The sequence below is a fragment of the Onychostruthus taczanowskii genome, unplaced genomic scaffold (assembly GCF_017590055.1).
Source record: "Onychostruthus taczanowskii isolate IOZ18803 unplaced genomic scaffold, ASM1759005v1 scaffold21, whole genome shotgun sequence".
In the NCBI taxonomy this organism is placed as follows: domain Eukaryota; kingdom Metazoa; phylum Chordata; class Aves; order Passeriformes; family Passeridae; genus Onychostruthus; species Onychostruthus taczanowskii.
The window spans coordinates 1,900,725-1,918,780 of record NW_024499351.1 but is presented as its reverse complement, the minus strand read 5'-3'; the positions used below and the strand labels follow the sequence as shown (position 1 = coordinate 1,918,780).

Here is an 18,056-nt window from a genome sequence, read left to right as displayed (position 1 = left end):
TGATTTTAGCAAATCTGTTTAGTTGCTGTCCTAAGCTGGCAATATGACTCTGCTTCCAGAGGCTTGTGGCTCCCAAACCCCTCTACTTCCTCCATGGCTACTCATACAATATAAAATGTGGTTTTGTCAGTTTTGCAAAATATTGTGAAATCAAGATCTGAACTGTGGCAACAGTGTGAAGTAAAACAGAAAGATATCAAAGTTAATAGGTAACCTGCTTATTACAGTGTTTTGTGTCCTGCTCAACATAATTTTCTACTTCAAATTTGCCTGACAGTTGCCCTAAAAACACAAGTGTGCTCACAGCAATACTGAAGCAAACTAGGCTTGAAGAAAGGAACCAGAACAAGGAAAACTTCTAGGAGTTCTCCAGAAGAGATGTAGCTCACCACAGTTGGACATCTGCTCCCAGAGCATCCTGCTATCACTTCACATCCAAGTGCTCCTGACACTCCACCCTGCCTGTACCTCTTGTCTCCTGCCTGTGACTGGGACCAACGTGAAACCTTGGGCTCCATTCCCCTCGCTGTAGGAGGGGAAAGCACAGGCCAGATGTCCAGCCAAAGTGAGAGGTAGAGCTGGACATGAGCTGGTTCCTGGTGATTCACAGACCACTAAATTCCCTTAAAGCAATGTGTGATAGTGGACCAGCTTTGTTGAACAGTTCCAGAATACCATTGTCCTGTCCATGACTATTTTCCAGATATCTTACTATGTCTGAGTATGGATACATTGTACTTTCCCTCCCAGGAGTACCACAGGTCCATCAGCAAGTTCTCCCTTGCCCTTGAGTTCCTAAATCAAGAATTAATAGGAAGAATTTGTTGACACCATTTTAGGTGTGCTGCCAGCACATCTGAAATGGCCTGGTTATATTGTCTAAAAAACACTGGTAGCTGACAAGTCCTGCAGAGAAATGATGCACATGGGAGGACTGTGAGCGAGGCGAGAGAGACGCTGCTGTTGATAAGCTGCAATCAGTGTTTGTTCCCCAGCACTCCCAGGACCCAAACAGCCAGTTGCAATGTTGTGTGCTCCTGGTGCCTGACCTTCTCCCGAGGCTGCTGTGCATCTGTCAGCCTGACAGCTTCCCACTTCACGGACCAGACACTGAGAAGGGGGAGGGGAAAGGAAAGGCAGGAGGGCAAATAAATACCTGTATTACTTTTTTTCCTGATTTTATACAGGATCCAGGGAAAAGGACCTAGCAGGGGGCAAATGATTTCTGAGCACTGCTGTGCTAACATGACAGCTTTATGGAGAGGCAGTTCTGGGTCAGGAGCCCAATTCCTCCTACCTTTGGTTCAAGAACTGTTACGCAGGGGAAAGAAAGACATTTCCAGGGTAAAATTATGGTAGGGTGCCAGATAGCACAGCTGAAACCTTCCTTTGCCCTGTGACTGTGTGGTGTGATTATATAGCTTAAAAATATGGACGATTTCCTAAAAAGTAAGGGCAGAAAAGAAAGGCAGAATGGATCCTGTGCAGGCTGGTGCTCTCTGCAGGTAGTCCCATCCCAGTCTCACTGCCAGCCCCGTGACATGGGGGAACTGGGGCTCTGTACTGCTATGCAAAACCTGTGCTCATGCAGCTGTAGCATTTCTCCTCCACCATCTGTGCTACTTTTCCTCCTTCCTTTCCCCCTTTACAGCTGACTGCTTTCTCCCTCCCATCCTCTGTCCACTTGTCCCTTCATTCCTCAGAGCTCCTCTGGGAAGGGCCTTTTGTGGCCTGGGGAGGAGAAAGATGGGAGCAGGAGAGGGCAGATCACCTGAGTGGAACCAGGAACCAGCAGAGTACAACCTCAAAAACATGAGTTAGTGGGTCAGGATGCTGCCCCAGGGTGGACAGGACTGAGGAAGTTGCTTAGAGGTGGAGCCAGTCTGTGCTCATGGCTTTTCCATGGCTGCTCTGGCAGAGCACTGCAGTCCAAGCCGGAGGAAATTGTGCAGCTGATTTTACTAACAGGATGAAATAAACCTCTCTTTTCACAGGCAGAATTCTGCCTGAAGGTACATGAATAATGTCCCCTGGACTTGCATCTGATACTGCTCCCTGCATTAGATCCTGTTAGCGGGGAAACAAGCGAGGCCCCTCTGACCTCCCAGTGGTTGGTGGTGTTCAGGACAAACCACAAATAACCCCTGAAGGCAGGAGGAGGGACAGGACAGAATGTGGTAGAAGGGTATAAATCATCACTGCGATCCCAGATAGAAACCAGGCAGGGGTCCTGAGCCTGCTCATCCAGTCAGACAGGTACCCGTGCAGACAGTGACACAACAGCACCAGGTGACACCACAGCAGCAGGTGACCTCAGCCCGCCGCATGGGAAGCAGAAAGCCCCCCTGCAGCTCCTGCAGAGCTGGAGGAGACCCACTCCTTCCCTCGGCCCTCACACCCTGCAGCCGTGGGCTGCTACGGCTGCCACGCTGCCCGGACAGTCACACAGATTAAATATGCTTTTAGACATGGAAGCTGTTATTTCTATGAAATGAAACAGCTTCCCACACTCTTATTAACCTGTGCCCTACTTCAGAGGTAAATCTAATTTGGAATTTCATAGTTAGCTGGTGCTGATGTTGGTTTGTCCCTGTGTCTTCTCTGATTTGGCTGGGTACATTTAGCAGCGCCATATGTGGCAGAGTCCTGCTTATTGTGGCTTTTGAGCATCATTCTTCACAACAGAGTAAGGAATTGGGGTGGTTGGAGCTTTTTGTTTCACAGATGTAGAGAAAAGTTAAAGCACATACGTTTAAAATGTCCCTGCAAAACCAATTTTTGTGTTCAGCAGAGAATGAATTGCTGTCTGCTAAATGAAGTTTGTCATCTGGGGTATTCCTGCACATCTGGTCACCTTCCATGGAGTGCCTAAAGAGAACTACTGTACCAGAGAGGAGAGCACATTTCAAAGGACTCGCTGGATTTCTGATAGCAAACATCAAACAAAACAGGCGTTGTTTCACAGATACACAAACTGATGGAGAAAGGGAAGTGGAAACTTCAGCAATGACCCCCACAGAAACAGCAGAACATACAGCAAGTTATGTGGTAGATTCAGCTGCAGATTGCATTACCCAACCAGCAGAGCAAGAGCTGAGAAAACCCAAACCCTGTGCAAGCAGTGCTCAGTGTTTCCTATTGCAGCCAGCACACTTCACCAACTTTGTCTAAGGAACTGAACCTAACTAAAACCTCGAAGATGTGTGCAGCATGAGTGGCTTTTCTTCATCTTATTGTGGGGAGAAAAAGGGACTAGAGCGCAATTTCAGTTCCTCTGCGGCTTCAGCTCTGATGCTGTCCAAGTGAAAGGCACCCCATTCCTGTGGGTTATTCCAGTAGTCCCTGGGCATGGAGCACATTTAACACCCCGATGTCTGCAGTAACACCTCCTTGGGCTTGTAGCCCAAGTCCTGCACACACACCCCTGCACAGGTGTTTCGGTGATCTCACAGTCCATTTGCAGGTTGTTCCTCCTGTCCTTTGAGCTGGTTGGAAGATAAACTTTGGTCAGTGTATTATACTGTGCCCTTTGTAATGAAATAACGTCGGGTAATGTGTATTAGTGGTGGGATTTAAATTCCCGAGCTGATTACAAGGAGCTGTTGTAAGGTTTAGCAGCGCCCTGTGGAATGATGCGTACTGTTGCAGTGCTTGTGCTCTCTCTGATGCTACTGAAAATGCCAGGGCTTTGCTAGGAACAAACCTGAGATCGTCAACAATTAAGTGTCAGCAATACAACCTGACATATGGTGAGACTGTTAAAAGTGGTTGACCACAAACCAGTCTCCCATACTGTGAAATCTTCCAGCTTTAACAGGTCGCTTGCTCAGAGATCCCAGGCGTGTGGCAGTCTCTCCATGCCCACTTCCCAGCAGTCACTAGAGCGGAGAAATATTTACTGTGCCTGCAGAATGTAGGGAAATGTGATTAATGCTTGTAAAGAAGTTTAGGTAATAGATGCAATGGCAAAATTTTTTGATAAAAGATGCAAAAAGGGACAGTGAAGAACACAGGCCGTAGAGGAGCTAGAGATGCCCAGTGCTGCCCCAGATGCGCTTCCCACGTTCCAAGTGGGAAGCCTCAAAGAGCACAGCCTGCCTCGCTGTCCGCCACCGGCCGGACGGCAGCGCCAGCACGGGCGGCGCAGCGGGGTCTCCCTTTCCTCGCCGCCTCCCCGCAGCCGCAGGCCTGCCCGCGTTCCCAGCGAGCCCCGTTCCGCACGCCGGCCCCGCCGGGTGCCGCCCCCGCAGCCCCGGGCACGGGCCCGGCTGCGGCGCGGGCAGCCCGCGGAGCCGGACCCGCCGGGCCCGGAGCCAAGGGGACCATCGGCCTGAGGGGCCGCACCGGGATGGACGGAGGGCTGCTGCCAGAAATGGAGGAAGGGACGGGAGGAGGGATTGGGGCAGGGAAGGAGCCCGGGATGGAGCCCGGGCGCGGCCCCGCCCGGCCTCGCGCGCCGAGACCCCGCCCCCGCCCCGCCCGCGCGCTGACTCGCCCGAGCTGCCACGTCTGCCCGCTGACGTCACCCCCGGCCGGCGCCTCCCGGCCAATCAGCGGCGCCGGCCGCCGCTCCGAGCCGACGGGGCTGAGGGAAGAAAGGCTGGCTACTGCGCATGCGTCGCCGCCGCCGCCGTGGCCGCCGGGAGAGCGAGTCCGCAGGAGGGGGCGCGGCCGGGAGGAGGCGGCGGCGTGGACTCGGTTTCCCGTCGCGCCCCTCGGCCGCCCCCCGGCCATGTAAGCGCTGCTCGGCGAGCGGCCGCCCCGTTTCCTGGTCGGGCTCCGGCGGCCATTTTGGGCTGAGGCGCAGCGCGGAGGCCGCGGAGCGGGCGCGGGCGGACGGGCCGAGCCGAGCGCCGGGCGATCGCGGCTCCCTCGGACCAGCGCACCGCGGAGCGCCTGCCTCGGCGGCGGGAGGTGCCGCCGCACCGCCCCCTCACAGCGCGCTCGCCGTCCCTCGGGCCGCGGGCCCCACGGACATGTCCAGCATGAACCCCGAATAGTGAGTGCGGGACGGGGCGGCCCCGGGGCCGCGCTGGGGGCGCCGCGGGGCGCGGGGGGACCGGGAGGAGGAGGAGGAGGAGGGGGGCGGGGCTGGAGGCAGCGCGGCCGCCCGGGGGTGGGTCCGGCGGGGCCGGGGGGGTTTGTGGGGTCCCTGCTGGGAACCGGCATCCGCCGCCCGGCAGCGCCGTGGGGCGCAGCCACGGCGATTTTCCCGAACCTCGGGAATGCACATCGGGGCCTTGACTCCAACAAGTGACCGGGGGGACACCGGCGCCCTGTGAAAGCCGATCCCCCGGCCGGTGGCGGCTCCGGAGCCAGGGGTCCACCCTTCGCTTTAGCTGCAAGTCATGTGTGTGTCACATGGCTCTTGCAAAACACTTCTTGCCTATGTAGATTTTGCAACGCTGTGACTTGATAATAGAACGCTCTTGAGGCTGTTTCCAGCTGAAATGGCACTTGCTTAGAAAGCCTGGTGACAACACGAGGGGTTTTTGGGAGGGTCGTTGTGTGAGTGTGGCCTTTTTCTTTAGTTGGCCTGCTCGGGAGTTGAGCTGTCTGAGCTCTGCCCAGGGGTTGTCTCTGTTCTGGAAGCTCGGGGAGCTGTGTCCTGCCCACCAGGCTGTCGGGAACAATAAACTTTATTTTCAAGACTTTCTTGTGTGAGATAGAGAAAGGATTTAGGCTTAATTTAGAAAGCAGTTCGAAAAAATCAGCTGCTGCTCTTCCAACCCTTCAGCCTTGCAGGGTGTGTTTAGGAGCCTTTCCCTGTTGCTGGCTTTGCTGGCACCCCAGTTTGGGGTGATGAAGCCACTGTCACATCTGATGCCACTGGAGTGGCTCTGGTACTGAAATGCACATGTGATGTGACATTGCTGCTCTTGGAAGACACCCACAATTTTGTCCTCTCGGCTGGGGCTCCTGACTTGTGTGGCCATGGCTCCTGTGCTCTCCACTTGCGTCAGTGGGGTTGGTTGCAAGCACTCTGAGTCCATTAAAATCACCTGAGGAGCAAACAAGTAGTCATCAGCTAGCGAGGGAGTTGGTGACACGCGGGAGGTACAGCCAGGAACTCGAGTTACATCTTGGCAAGATTACATCACAAACTTGCTCGTGTAGCTTTGGAAAACACCAAAACAGTAGCTGGAGGTGGGCAGTGGAAGAAAAACCAACAAACTGCTGGTGCCCCATGGTCCTAATGGCTCTCAAGAGTTAAACTCAAATTTACCCTGCAGACTGTTGAGTTTTGTAGCGGGAAAGCTGCCTGCAGAGTGTTGGGCCGCTAAGAGAAATGAGTTGGAGGGGGCTTTTTCCACAGCTTGTTTTTTGCCTTTCTTGCAGTCCATCAGCCCTCTAGACTGATGCAGAGGGTGGTTCCCTGCAGCCAGGTACTGAGTGCTGAGGACAGTGTTTTCAGAGAGACTCAGTGAAGAGCTCTTGGTCCTGGTGGTGAGCACAGCCGAGCTCTTGAAAGTGAAACAAAGAGGAAAAGCTGGAGTTGGAGATTAACTCGAAGTGTTAAATTGCCACTTCCTGAGAGGGTGGAGTCGGCAGGAGGAGGGGAGGAGATGGGAAGGGTGTGGTGAGACAGTGACAGAAAATACCTGTCACTGTGATGTGTGTACTTGGATCCCTGTTAAAACAGGAATAAGATTTAAGGGATTACGACATTGCTCCTTCTGTTCCCTGTGAAGAGAGATGTCCATTTGGCCTCTCAGAAGTGCCTTACATATATTGTAACACATTCTCACTTCCCTATCACAGCTTCAGATCAGGCTGCAGCCCCAAATCCTCTCTCCTGGGCATGCCAGAACTCCATCAGAAGTCAGTGGGATGGCTAGTTAAAATTTCTAACTAAAGACATACTTCCTTCAGCTTTCCTGATAAAGCTACAGGGTTAGATCCTGCTCATGCAAAGGTTTGAAGGGGAGTTGTGCTTCTGAGAGCTTCCTTGAAGCTTCAGGGCTGTGGGACAGCCAAGTGGACTGTTAGTTTTTAGATTGAGTGAAGGAGCTGAAGAGGGCTGGATGTGATACTAAAACTAGTGTTTGGAAGCTAAATTCTGAAAACATCTGCCCACCCAGCACTGGGATGTGTTCCCTCTGTTCCTCCCTGCCTGGCGGTGTTTGAGTGAGCAGAATGTCAATATTGACTCTGTTGTGACTACATCGTGTCAGGTTCAGCATTTCCTGCCCTTCTGCCGCTTGCATGTGGCATAAACACGCTGGTGAAGTGCCCGTCCAGAGCAGCCAGGTGGATCTGGAGTTAATCTTGATCAGATCAGTGCTCTGCCTGGATCTTGTTCTAGATCTTCAGAAGTGTTTGGGAATACCAGCGAGGTGGCTTTCAGTCTTGGGTGATGGTGGTTAGGAGATGGCAATTGAGTGGCAGCTCCTAGGTTGCTGGAATCATCTGAAAGTGTTTGTGTTCTAACCTTTCTGAACAGCAATCTGCCATGCAAAGCGGCAGCGTGTCTTCCGGGCTCTGTTTACCTACAGAGTGACACTCATGCACCCCTTCAAAATGTCTGGGGTGGTAGAACAAAGAGTGGGGATTGAGGCTGCTGTGAGTACCTGTTTACAGTAAACCTGCAGCTGACTACCTAGCCTTGTCTGTTTTGGCATAAAACCTTCCAGGCATTTAAAAAATCCCCACATGCCTCCTTATATAAATTAGATAAACAGCTCTATCTTAGAGGCCCAAAGATCCCTTGTTCCACACAGCTTTGGCCAGGTCTGTCCTCGACTTGATTTGGAGGTGCCTTTTTTTTTCTTTTTTGGCAAGAAGCAGTTACATTTAACATCTTTGTCCTTTATCTCTCTGGCAAGAGGAAGTTATGGGGAGGATTTGAAAGCCTCACTCTTACTCACCGTACCCACCTGCCTTGCTGCACATGCTCTTCCAGTGTGCTCTTTTAAACGACCCAAGTATGCCTGGCTTATGTAAATGGTGAGAAATAATTGAATGATTAACCTGAATTCCCAGTGTCTCCCAAGGAGTGTGGAGAGGGCTGTGCTGCATAGCTCAGCCAGCTTTATGAAGGCTCCCTCAACCAGAGGAGCTGATGAGCTTCCAGATTTAAAGAGCAAAATTCAGTGGCTTCAGAAATGTTTGTGTGGCTTTTCAGGAGTAAATACCAAATAACCTGTGTGGCTTATTGGATGCCTTGCTACAGTTGAACCCCTTACCCAAATATTCTATTGGTGTAGCTCAGTCTAGAAATAAGTTTCTGCAAATTTTTATAGATTTTTAAAATTTTATTTGATTTAAACTGTTGCTGTACCCAAGAGCTGTCTCAAGCATCACACTCTAACAAACTGCACATTTGGTTCTTATGGCCCTAAATAGGCACCTGCTGTATTTTAAAAGGCCTTGGGAGCTGTATGTTTTAAAGCTTTAAGCTGTACTTGGAAAGGAAGGCCCTATAATATTGGAATATGGAGTGTTCCAAAGAATTAAAACCCTAAGTTCCTAGAGTCTTACTTATAGTATTCCCAAACTGATGAAAGTCTTACCACCAAAATTAGGTTTTTGTGACACAACACCCATTTCTAGGGTCAGAGACAGAGCTAACTTAGTAAAGGCTGTTTCCAGCTGTGCACCTGGTGCTGGCCCTGGTTTTGGTGGGGCTGAGGCAGGTGGCTTAAGACCACTGTCTGTCTCTGTGATTCTGGAAATACTGAAGCCCAAAGTGAGGGGATAGCAAAGATACCAAATCCAGTGTTTAAGGCTTCTGAGGTCTTACTGTGTTAGCTTAACATTTGTTCTAGGTACCCACTGTTACTGTTCTTGTTTGCTGCTGAAGAGTGAGAGATGTAATGGGTAGGTTTGGCTGGGAGCTGCTCTTAGCACGAGGAGTAACAGAGGAAGGGAAGTTTTCATGTTTGGGGCCTGGGGGAACCTGAATTACTCTTGGAAGCAAGTGGAAGTTTTTAAGTGGATCTCAGACCCATGGCTGAAGCCTTACCTCTACCAGGAAGGCATTACTTTTTTTCCATTAATTTTACTGAAGGCAATACAGTGCTAATATTCTTGTGTTAATATTCTCAAGGGGATTATAACATGTTACAAGCTGTAAGTAATAATTTGACTTCAGGATTGCTGAAAATTCTGTGTTTATAGGGAACTGAGCAACCCAAGCTTCCTGCTGGAGTTGGAAGGAGCTGAGTGAAAGCTGAGGCACAGCAGTGGGGAAAAAGGCAAGGCATAGGTGTAACAGTGGAGCAGGTCCTGGAGCCCTCATACTTTACTTGGATCTCCAGGTTACAGAGTTTCTCCTGCTCTTGGGGACCAAACTGTTATTGGGGGTGAGAAGTTTTCTGGTCTGTAGTAGTGCTACAGCCACCTCAAACCTACTGAGATGTGTGGGTTGTGGGGCAATGTAGTTTAGGTCCCCTGAACAGTTTGGGTTAATTGTCATTCTCCTAAACCCATCTTGCCTTGTGGTAGTACATGACTTGACAGGTAGAGTGGTGAATTCTGTGACTGTAAACTGCTAGGTATCCTTTGACTTTTTTTTTAGTGCTTTTAGCTGTACACTGTTAGGAAAGGTTGCATTTTTAAGGACTGGGTTATTAGTTGCTACATTTAGCACTTCTGACTCCTCTCTGGTCTTGGCAGAAGTGCTGCAGGGACTGGAGGTTCCAGCTGGGTGTGTTCTGCAGCCGGGGCCCAGCCAGGTGAGAGGCACTTGAGCAGAGAAGTGCTGAGAAGCCGTGGTTGGCCATCTGCTTGGCTCTTATCAGCTGGGGATGGATGCAGTTTCCTGGCTGGATTCCTGCCAGCCAGAGGCAGTGGCGATTTTAGGGAATAATAGGTGGGGACAGTGGACTTCAGGCACTCCACATATCCTTAATCTTTACCTCTCCTTGCTTAAGTGGGCATAAAAATATGGCTGTTGAACTGTTGTGGTTAAGTGAGAACAAGACTTAGTCCTGGGCCATTACAGGGCCGAAGAGTTGTTAACTGAGAATGAGTTAGTGTAGTACTTGAGAGGCAAAATAACTTGTGTAAGTGGTGGGTTGTTATTTTTCTCTGGTACTTGTTCTCTAGCATGAAATTTCCCCATTAGTCTTAGGACCAACACAAAACCTCCTGTTTTGCCAACCATGAAATCTTCACTACTCTTTGAAGTGTAAATCTAGGCTGGTTGGTGAACTGTGCTTATTCTTTAATGTTGGGAAAACTCAACATTAAGCAAAAGGTTTGTCAGTTCTTCCAGTGTATCTTGAGAATTACTAATACCACACCTGACATCCCCCAGAGATGTATCCTCATCTGGAAATGACTTGAGCTTTGCTGTAATTCCTGGAAGGCAGGTGTGGTATTGGTCACCGCTCGTAGTCTGTTGTGGGAGGTGGGTATTCAGTTGTGCTGTTGGATTCTGCTGGAACTTAAATATGAGTAACTTGAACTGGGGAAAGAAATGGCTGCATTTGTCAGCTCCCTGGTGTTGGTGAAGCTGAGCAGTGGGATGAAACCTCTGAGTCCAGAGAAACAAAGATAATGGCCCTGGAGGGCAGCAGGCTGTTACCACCACGTGTGTTACTTGAGTTACTCTGCCAAACCAGGGGCCTTGCACTCACTGCAAGGCACGGTTTTCATCTCAGCTAGACCACAAAGGCGAGGTAGGACTGTGCTATTCCTGCTGCTAGTCCCTCTGTTATCCTCAGAGTAACTTCCCAGGGAGGCACAGTTCCACAACAATGCTGTGCTCAGAGCATCTACCTCACACTTCCCTTTCCAAGTAAATTGTGACTTTCTAAACTGAATAGAGGAGCTTGGAGTTGTAGGTGATTTCCCTAGCAGTGAATTAATTTACCCGTCTCAAAAGTCATAATATACTGGCTGTAAGGAACTTCTTTCTTGACAGTGTTCATTAAGTGACCTATTTTTTTTTTCCTTCTGCAGTGACTATTTATTCAAGCTACTTCTGATTGGAGACTCCGGTGTTGGGAAATCTTGCCTTCTACTTAGGTTTGCAGTAAGTGATCATGCTTGGCAGCTATGTAAAAGAGGTACTTAGCAAGAGCTTCCCTTCAGGTAGCAGGGCTGATGTCTGATAGGCCTGGTAATACCAAAGAATAAGTACAGTATTGCAAACTCCTCCTGTCTTCTGAATTTGTGTCTGTCTGGTGTAATTGTTTCACTAAATTGGAAAGAAATAATATCAATAATATGTCCAGCTAAGATTAATTCTAATTTTCCTCTTACTTGAGAACAAGGTACCTGAATTTAACTTCCATCATTACAGTAGTGATAGAATGCTGAGGATGGAAGGAATTCTCGGGTGTGTCCTTAGGCATGAGGAGTGCAGACCTTGATCAGTTACTACTTGATAAGAACATTTCAGCCTGATGAAGTTTGGTATCTGCAGTAAAAAGACCTACCAGTTTAGGTAGGTCTTGTTTAGTCAGAGAAGTAATGTAAATAATACTCTAGGAATAATAAGGCCTCCTGCTTTCTTTAGTGAATGTTAAAATTGCTGATGAGCTGTTCTGGCTCTAGTTTTCCTGTCAACAAGAAAATGTAAAATGGGTTTGACAGGCCTTAGTAGAAAAAGCTGAAGTCCAGTGAACTTCTTATCTCTGTCTGTGCCAAAGTGCAGCTTTATGTGTCCCTGGGAGGAGAGGAAGGGAAGCAGGATATGGAGCATGAACCTAGAAACTTGAGTGTGGCACTGCTGCAAGGTGATGGCTTTGTTTTCACAGCCTGAGCAGTTCCTCTGGGCACCTCTGGAACAAGCCTGTTGTACCTGGTGTTATTAATGTGAAGTGGTGGCCTGGGTGTCCAGACAGCCTCAGTTAAAGCCATTGTGGCTGCTGTTGGAGCAGGATGAGCAGTAGGAGGATGTCACCTGCTGTGCTCACAGTATGGAGGCAGTGGCTTGGAAGTGACACCACAGCTAGAGCAGCATTCCCAGAGTGGTCTAGCCTGCTCCTCTTGCAGATACTTTTGAATTAATTTTGGCTTCATGTAAATAATCCAACTTTTCTTTTTTGATAGCCAGCTTAAGTTTGTGCTCTGTTATCTGATGTTTCTTCACCTGAGTAGCCTTTTCCTTTTGACATGTGTTTTTCCAACTAAACTGTTTTACCCTGACATAAGGAATTACCACAGCATACCATACCTGTGTTTTCTTGCTGCTGTACGTTAAAATGTCATGTCATTCTGAAAGGCTTAATACTTTATTCTTACTTGCATGTATTACCTAAGATGTCTTCCATTCACAGCCCAGAGGAATCCCTTGCTTTTTCTGATACCTACTGGTTGCATAAAGCCTTTTGTGGTACATTGGGTACTTTAGGAGTAGAAACTTCCTTCATGCTGACAATCACTAGAAGGCAGCAAAGACTGACCCAGCAGTTTCTGTGTGCCTTAAGGCCTGTTGGAGACTGCAGTCAGGTCCCTGCAAGCTGCTGAGGCAGTGCTTCCCCTCTTGTATGGACACGGGCTGCAGAGCCTCAGCACGAGTACTCCAGCTGTAACTCTAACCTGCCTTAGCAACCAGCTGCAGCAGCAGAGGATCTGACACTCGTGTGTGACTGAGACAGAGCCTCTGGCTTGTTCTAGGTAGCTGCTCTGTAACACAGATGAAAAGCCATCGAAGGAAAATAAAAATGTGATGTGTTTCAGTAACTCTAGTGGTTATTCTAAGTAGCTCTTCAGTCTGCAACACGAGCAAAGACTGTTTTTTACACTGCAGCTCACAGGGCATTGACACTATGGGATTTCCAGAAAAGAGGCTTTTTTTTTACTGGTTCTGATTGGTGCTTTTAAAAGCTGCAGAATTTTTGAAAAGTAAATACTCAGTGGAAATGCTTGGCCACCTCCTGGACTTTGCTATGAGAGATCAGGCTGGTTTTACAAGGAAATTAAGCACCTTTGTCTGACTGGTGCATAATGAAGTAGGTGACTGCAGAAGAGGTGCAGCTGGCTTGACTTATGTTCACTCTCTCTCCTAGGATGACACGTACACAGAAAGTTACATCAGCACGATTGGTGTGGACTTCAAAATCAGAACTATAGAACTAGATGGGAAAACAATCAAGCTTCAGATAGTAAGTAGTATTTCTCAACTCCTGTGTGCTTCAGTCTGTTGGAGCATGAGTTATATCCGTAGCTATTGGTGGTCATCTTGGTACTTTAAAATACTCGCAGATACAAGGGGTATTTTCCCTGTTACAAGAGGTGAGGCAGTTTTTGCAAGACTTACCTGTCCTTAAAGAAGGGTGCTTATTATCAAGGCTGTTTGCCTGGAAGAGGAAATTCTGTGCTGGAGTGCTCTCATATCAAAACTGGTGTAGTTCCAGTGTAAGTGCAGGAATACCACACAGTTGTCCAAGATGCCTGAATTCCACAGCAGCTGTTACTACCAGGCTGCAGTGTCTTTAAGTGCTGGAAACTACTTTTGTTGACCTGAATGGAAAAACTGACACAAAGGCTTGTAACTGGCCTGGCTGCCTTAGCACTGGACAGTGTTTTCTGGTTATGCTTTTGGCCTTTCACTTGGAATAAACAGGGGAAGAGACTTGGCAATTCTTTAATCTTGAAGCACTCTAAAAGGGTGACTGGTGTGATGAAATCTAATATCTGTGCAAGGTCAGACAATCCTTGTCAGCCACTGCTTCCAGCTCAAGCAGAGGCTCTCAGGACTTGAAGGCAATGACTCAGGGATTCAGTGTTGTGGAGCAGAGTCCAGCTTACAGCCAGAAGTCTGAGCTTCCAGACGCTAATGTAACTGTCCTGAGTGCAGAGCAGCCCACTAGGAGTGCTGTCACTGCTGAAATCTGTCTGTGAAGTCTGTTTTTAATACACAGCCAGGCCTATTCTTGACACAGCTCCAGGGAGAGAAATGTTTGGGTGAGTCCTGTTCCCGTCCTGGGTGGGAGAAGAGATCAAGTGCCTTCTGTCCTTTCTTAACTCTCCCAGCAGGAGAAGGGAACCAAGTTTGGTTTGAGTTGTTGCCTTTAAATACCTTTGCTGAAGCCTGTGTGCCAAGGAAGTTGAAGGGAGCGGTCATGTTAGAGACCTGCAGCTCTCTGACCTTATTCCTAGCAGGTTTTCAAGCCCTGGCTTGTGTTTGCTTTTCTGACCATTGAACCATGGCTTCTTCGTGGGTCAAAACTGCTTAATGTTTTCCCCAGAGAGATCTCTTGACTACACTTGGCTGAAATCAAACAAAGGAGCACTTTAGAAAAGTACACACAAAGTGTATTTCTCAGTTAAAATACGTGCTCTCCTCGATCCCGTTTGATGCGTACAGCTTCAGAGCTGCTGTAGCTGTAGCATGGATGTGGTTGCAGTTGGATGGCTGCTCTGCTGAGCTGTGTTTCTGGAAGCTGATGTAGAGCACTGGCTCAGCCACGCTGCAGGAGCTGACCCTGTCACTTGTCTTGCAGTGGGACACGGCGGGACAGGAGCGGTTTCGGACTATCACTTCCAGTTACTATAGAGGAGCTCATGGCATCATAGTTGTGTATGATGTTACAGATCAGGTATGTGTTAAACCTGTGCCTGCAGTTTCTCCAGGCTGATGAGAACACTGGGAATTTAACAGCTGGGCACCTCTTGAGGGAGACAGTGACGGAGTTCTGCAGGCTGTGTTAAGGCTTATCGAGCTAAGTGTGTGTGTTTGCCTCTGGTTTGGCAGAAATAAAACACAGAAATAAAGAGAGCAGTGGGATTTGTGGCTCCTAAGCAATTGTATCTTAGGCTTAACCTAAAACTTGGTGAGCAGGTAACTGATTGTTCTGTGTGAACCCTCTCGCCCTGCCTTTGGTAGCAGGAAATCTGAGTTACTGATGGAAGTTGTTGAAAGATTTCTGAATGTACTTGAACTGTGGTCTGCAGTAAAGACCGGCATTTGGAATAGAAAATTGTCAGCCTGTGTGCAAGATACAACTGAGCCAGTGTTTTCTCTGAAAGGATCTCTGAGCTACTGGTGCAGTTGTTTGAAGGGCACTTGGGAAGTATAGCGTTTCCTGAATAAATAAAAAAAGAACACTTGTGTTCAGTCACTAACTGGAGTATCAGTCCAGCATTTCTGGAGTCAGAGGTTGTTCCACCATATCTACAACAAAGTGGCTTGCATCTAACACCTGATGCTTAGTAAATATGTGGGATGCATCTGGTGCCAGCTGTGTGCCACATTTCTTATCTCTGCTACAAGAGGAGGAAGAAGAGCCCCAGATGAGAGAAGATGTAGAATATTCAATATATGGAGCAGGGAAAAATAATGGGAGGAAGAGTGCAGGAAGGGCTGATTGTGTAGGGCTGGGAACAGGACTGTATGGCCCCTGTGGTGACCGGCCTGTCCCGAGGCCATCAGGAGAGTTGGGCAGCATTAGAGAGTCCTTTCCCATGGTTGTGAATCACATGGATAAGTGCAGTGCTTCATACTCTTTCCTGGTCATGACCAAAGGGATAGTGCTGAACTTTCCCCTTCATCAAGGGCCTTGCTTACAGTTCTCTTATCTCGTAGGAGTCTTTCAATAATGTCAAGCAGTGGCTGCAGGAGATAGACCGCTATGCCAGTGAAAACGTCAACAAGTTGTTGGTGGGGAACAAGTGTGATCTGACCACAAAGAAAGTAGTAGACTATACAACAGCAAAGGTATGTCAGGACTTGTGTGTTTGCTTGGCTGAGCCCCTGCTCTGGTTTGTCATGCACAGAGGTTCCAGTGCATGGAGGTGTCCTGGTGCCACAAATGGGGGCAGGTTAATGACCTCCTGCCCTGCAGCTCATCCTCAGACTGGAGATGGGGTGTGGGGCGGGATCCAGGAACTTGTGAGTTATCCTGTGGTGCTCCAGGAAATGAGGTGAGCTATGAACCTGTGTATGAGCTTACTGTTCACTGTTTCTCGATTTGCAGGAATTTGCAGATTCTCTTGGAATTCCGTTTTTGGAAACCAGTGCAAAGAATGCCACAAATGTAGAACAGTCTTTCATGACCATGGCTGCCGAGATTAAAAAACGAATGGGTCCGGGAGCGACAGCTGGTGGTGCAGAGAAGTCCAATGTTAAAATTCAGAGCACTCCAGTCAAGCAGTCTAGTGGAGGTTGCTGCTAAAACTTGCCTCCCCCCTTTTGTCTCACAACAATGAATTTGCAATCTGAACCCAAGTGAAAAAAAATTTGCCTGAATTGTACTGTATGTAGCTGCACTACAACAGATTCTTACCGTCTCCACAAAGGTCAGAGATTGTAAATGGTCAATACTGACTTTTTTTATTCCCTTGACTCAAGACAGCTAACTTCATTTTCAGAACTGTTTTAAACCTTTGTGTGCTGGTTTATAAACGTGTAATCCTTGTTGCTTTTCCTGATACCAGACTGTTTCCTGTGGTTGGTTAGGATGTATTTTTGTTTTGATGTTTCTATTGGCATGTTTAGATGTCAGGTTTAGTCTTCTGAAGATGAAGTTTAGCCATTTTGTATCAAACAGCACAACAGTGTCTGTCACTTTCCATGCATAAAATTTAGTAAGATATATGTAAGATCTGATTTGCTAGTTCCTTCTTGTAGAATTATAAATGGAGAGATCACACTATCTGATTAATAGTTTCTTCATACTCTGCATATAATTTGTGGCTGCAGAATATTGTAATTTGTTGCACAATATGTAACAAAACTGAAGAAATGTTTAATAAATATTGTACTTATTGGAAGTAATATCAAACTGTATGGTGATAAATATTGTCTTAATTTGTATGGCTAAGGGGGAAATCAGGCTTGCATTGTGCACAAAACAACATATCTGTGTGTGCAGCCATGGCTCTCAGACCTTCCCTGCAACTCGCCCAGTGACTGTGGCCCCAAAGCCCGAGCTGTCATGGTGCTTAAGGCACGAGTGCTGTACCAGAAACACCCAGCCAAGGTTCGTGAGGCATAATGCACTCTGAATGTACAACAGTTCCCTAACTTAGTCTTGGAACTTAATTTATTTCTCAAGGACTCTATGTAGGGAATTCCCATCAGCTTTGCATAGCAGGGGAGAGAACTGTATTTCCCTAACACGAATGATTTCAGCGAAACCTTGAGGAGGAGGTATGACTTTCTACCAGTATATTATGTCTTTTCTATATACTGTTAATTCCATCCTCTTTTAATCAGTACCTTCTGCCGTAGTGCAACAGCTTAGCTTCTGTTCCCTTCTGCAGCGAGGCACCAGGAGGGTGACATGGGGATAGCAAGGCCCCCACCATACTGTTGCTCAAAGTAGGCGCTTTCTCAAACAATTTGGAACTAACCAGCAGCCAAGAGGTTTTGGATGGTGTGTGATTCTTTGTACAGAGCTAATCAAATCATTAGTGCCTGATGTCTAGCTAAAAGCCACAGGAAAGCTAGCCTATAACACTTCCTATACATGTAAAATTGTTCAGCTTTATCTAAACTCAAATGTTCAGCCTATTCTGTAAATAGTCTCATGTTTGAAAGACCATGTAACATTCCCCTAGTAGTAAATACACCCTGTGATAGTAAAAATATAGCCTAGGTATGTTGTGAGGTATAAACTAAAACTGGTGCAAATATCCTCTGATTTTTTTTGGGGGGGGGTGACTTTGGCTAACAGCTTTCTTCAACATAGTTGCATAAATCAACAGGCAATTGTAATACATAAAGTATTGTCATGGTTAAGTTGAACTCTTCCACTTGAGACCTTCACAATAAAGTGATGTGCTTTCTAGTAGAGATGTGCTTGTTGGTATAATTCATTATAAATGTGACCTGCTGCTCTCAGGAGCGGTGAGTGCTGCTGAGATCAGGAAGTGAAGCAGAAGGAGGTGTGTTGAGGGTAAAACATCTTCCCTGCAGAGAGTGCACAAATGAACTTCAATGTCAGATGCCTGCTACATACTATCCAAACCAATGTTAATATATACAGTAATAAAAGCATTGCAAAACCAGTTGGGCTACACCAGGTGTTTGGTGGTTCTTTGTTTCCCCCTCAGTCACCAATGGGTCACTGGGCTGGTGCTGTTCCGTGCTGAAGCCTGGGGTTGTCAGGCTGAGCTGTGTGATGAGCAGGCCTAAAATTCCTGGGAAAAGGCGCTGT

General features: G+C 47.9%; 1 protein-coding gene across 1 annotated transcript; it reads left to right on the top strand.

The window, feature by feature from the left end:
* The first annotated feature begins 4,598 nt into the window (after positions 1-4,598).
* RAB1A (RAB1A, member RAS oncogene family) lies at positions 4,599-17,907 on the top strand. Its single transcript, XM_041404473.1, has 6 exons — positions 4,599-4,999; positions 10,909-10,981; positions 12,963-13,058; positions 14,400-14,495; positions 15,482-15,613; positions 15,873-17,907. The coding sequence occupies exons 1-6, from the start codon at positions 4,614-4,616 to the stop codon at positions 16,068-16,070; spliced, it is 981 nt and encodes a 326-aa protein (XP_041260407.1). The 5' UTR covers positions 4,599-4,613; the 3' UTR covers positions 16,071-17,907.
* The last annotated feature ends 149 nt before the right edge of the window (positions 17,908-18,056 follow it).

Bases quoted from the DNA above. Each gene is read 5' to 3' on its own strand.
- RAB1A (XM_041404473.1), top strand. From the start codon at position 4,614: ATGCGTCGCCGCCGCCGCCGTGGCCGCCGGGAGAGCGAGTCCGCAGGA. The intron at 5,000-10,908 runs GTGAGTGCGGGA...TTCCTTCTGCAG, and splicing joins TCCAGCATGAACCCCGAATA to TGACTATTTATTCAAGCTAC. The intron at 15,614-15,872 runs GTATGTCAGGAC...CTCGATTTGCAG, and splicing joins TAGACTATACAACAGCAAAG to GAATTTGCAGATTCTCTTGG.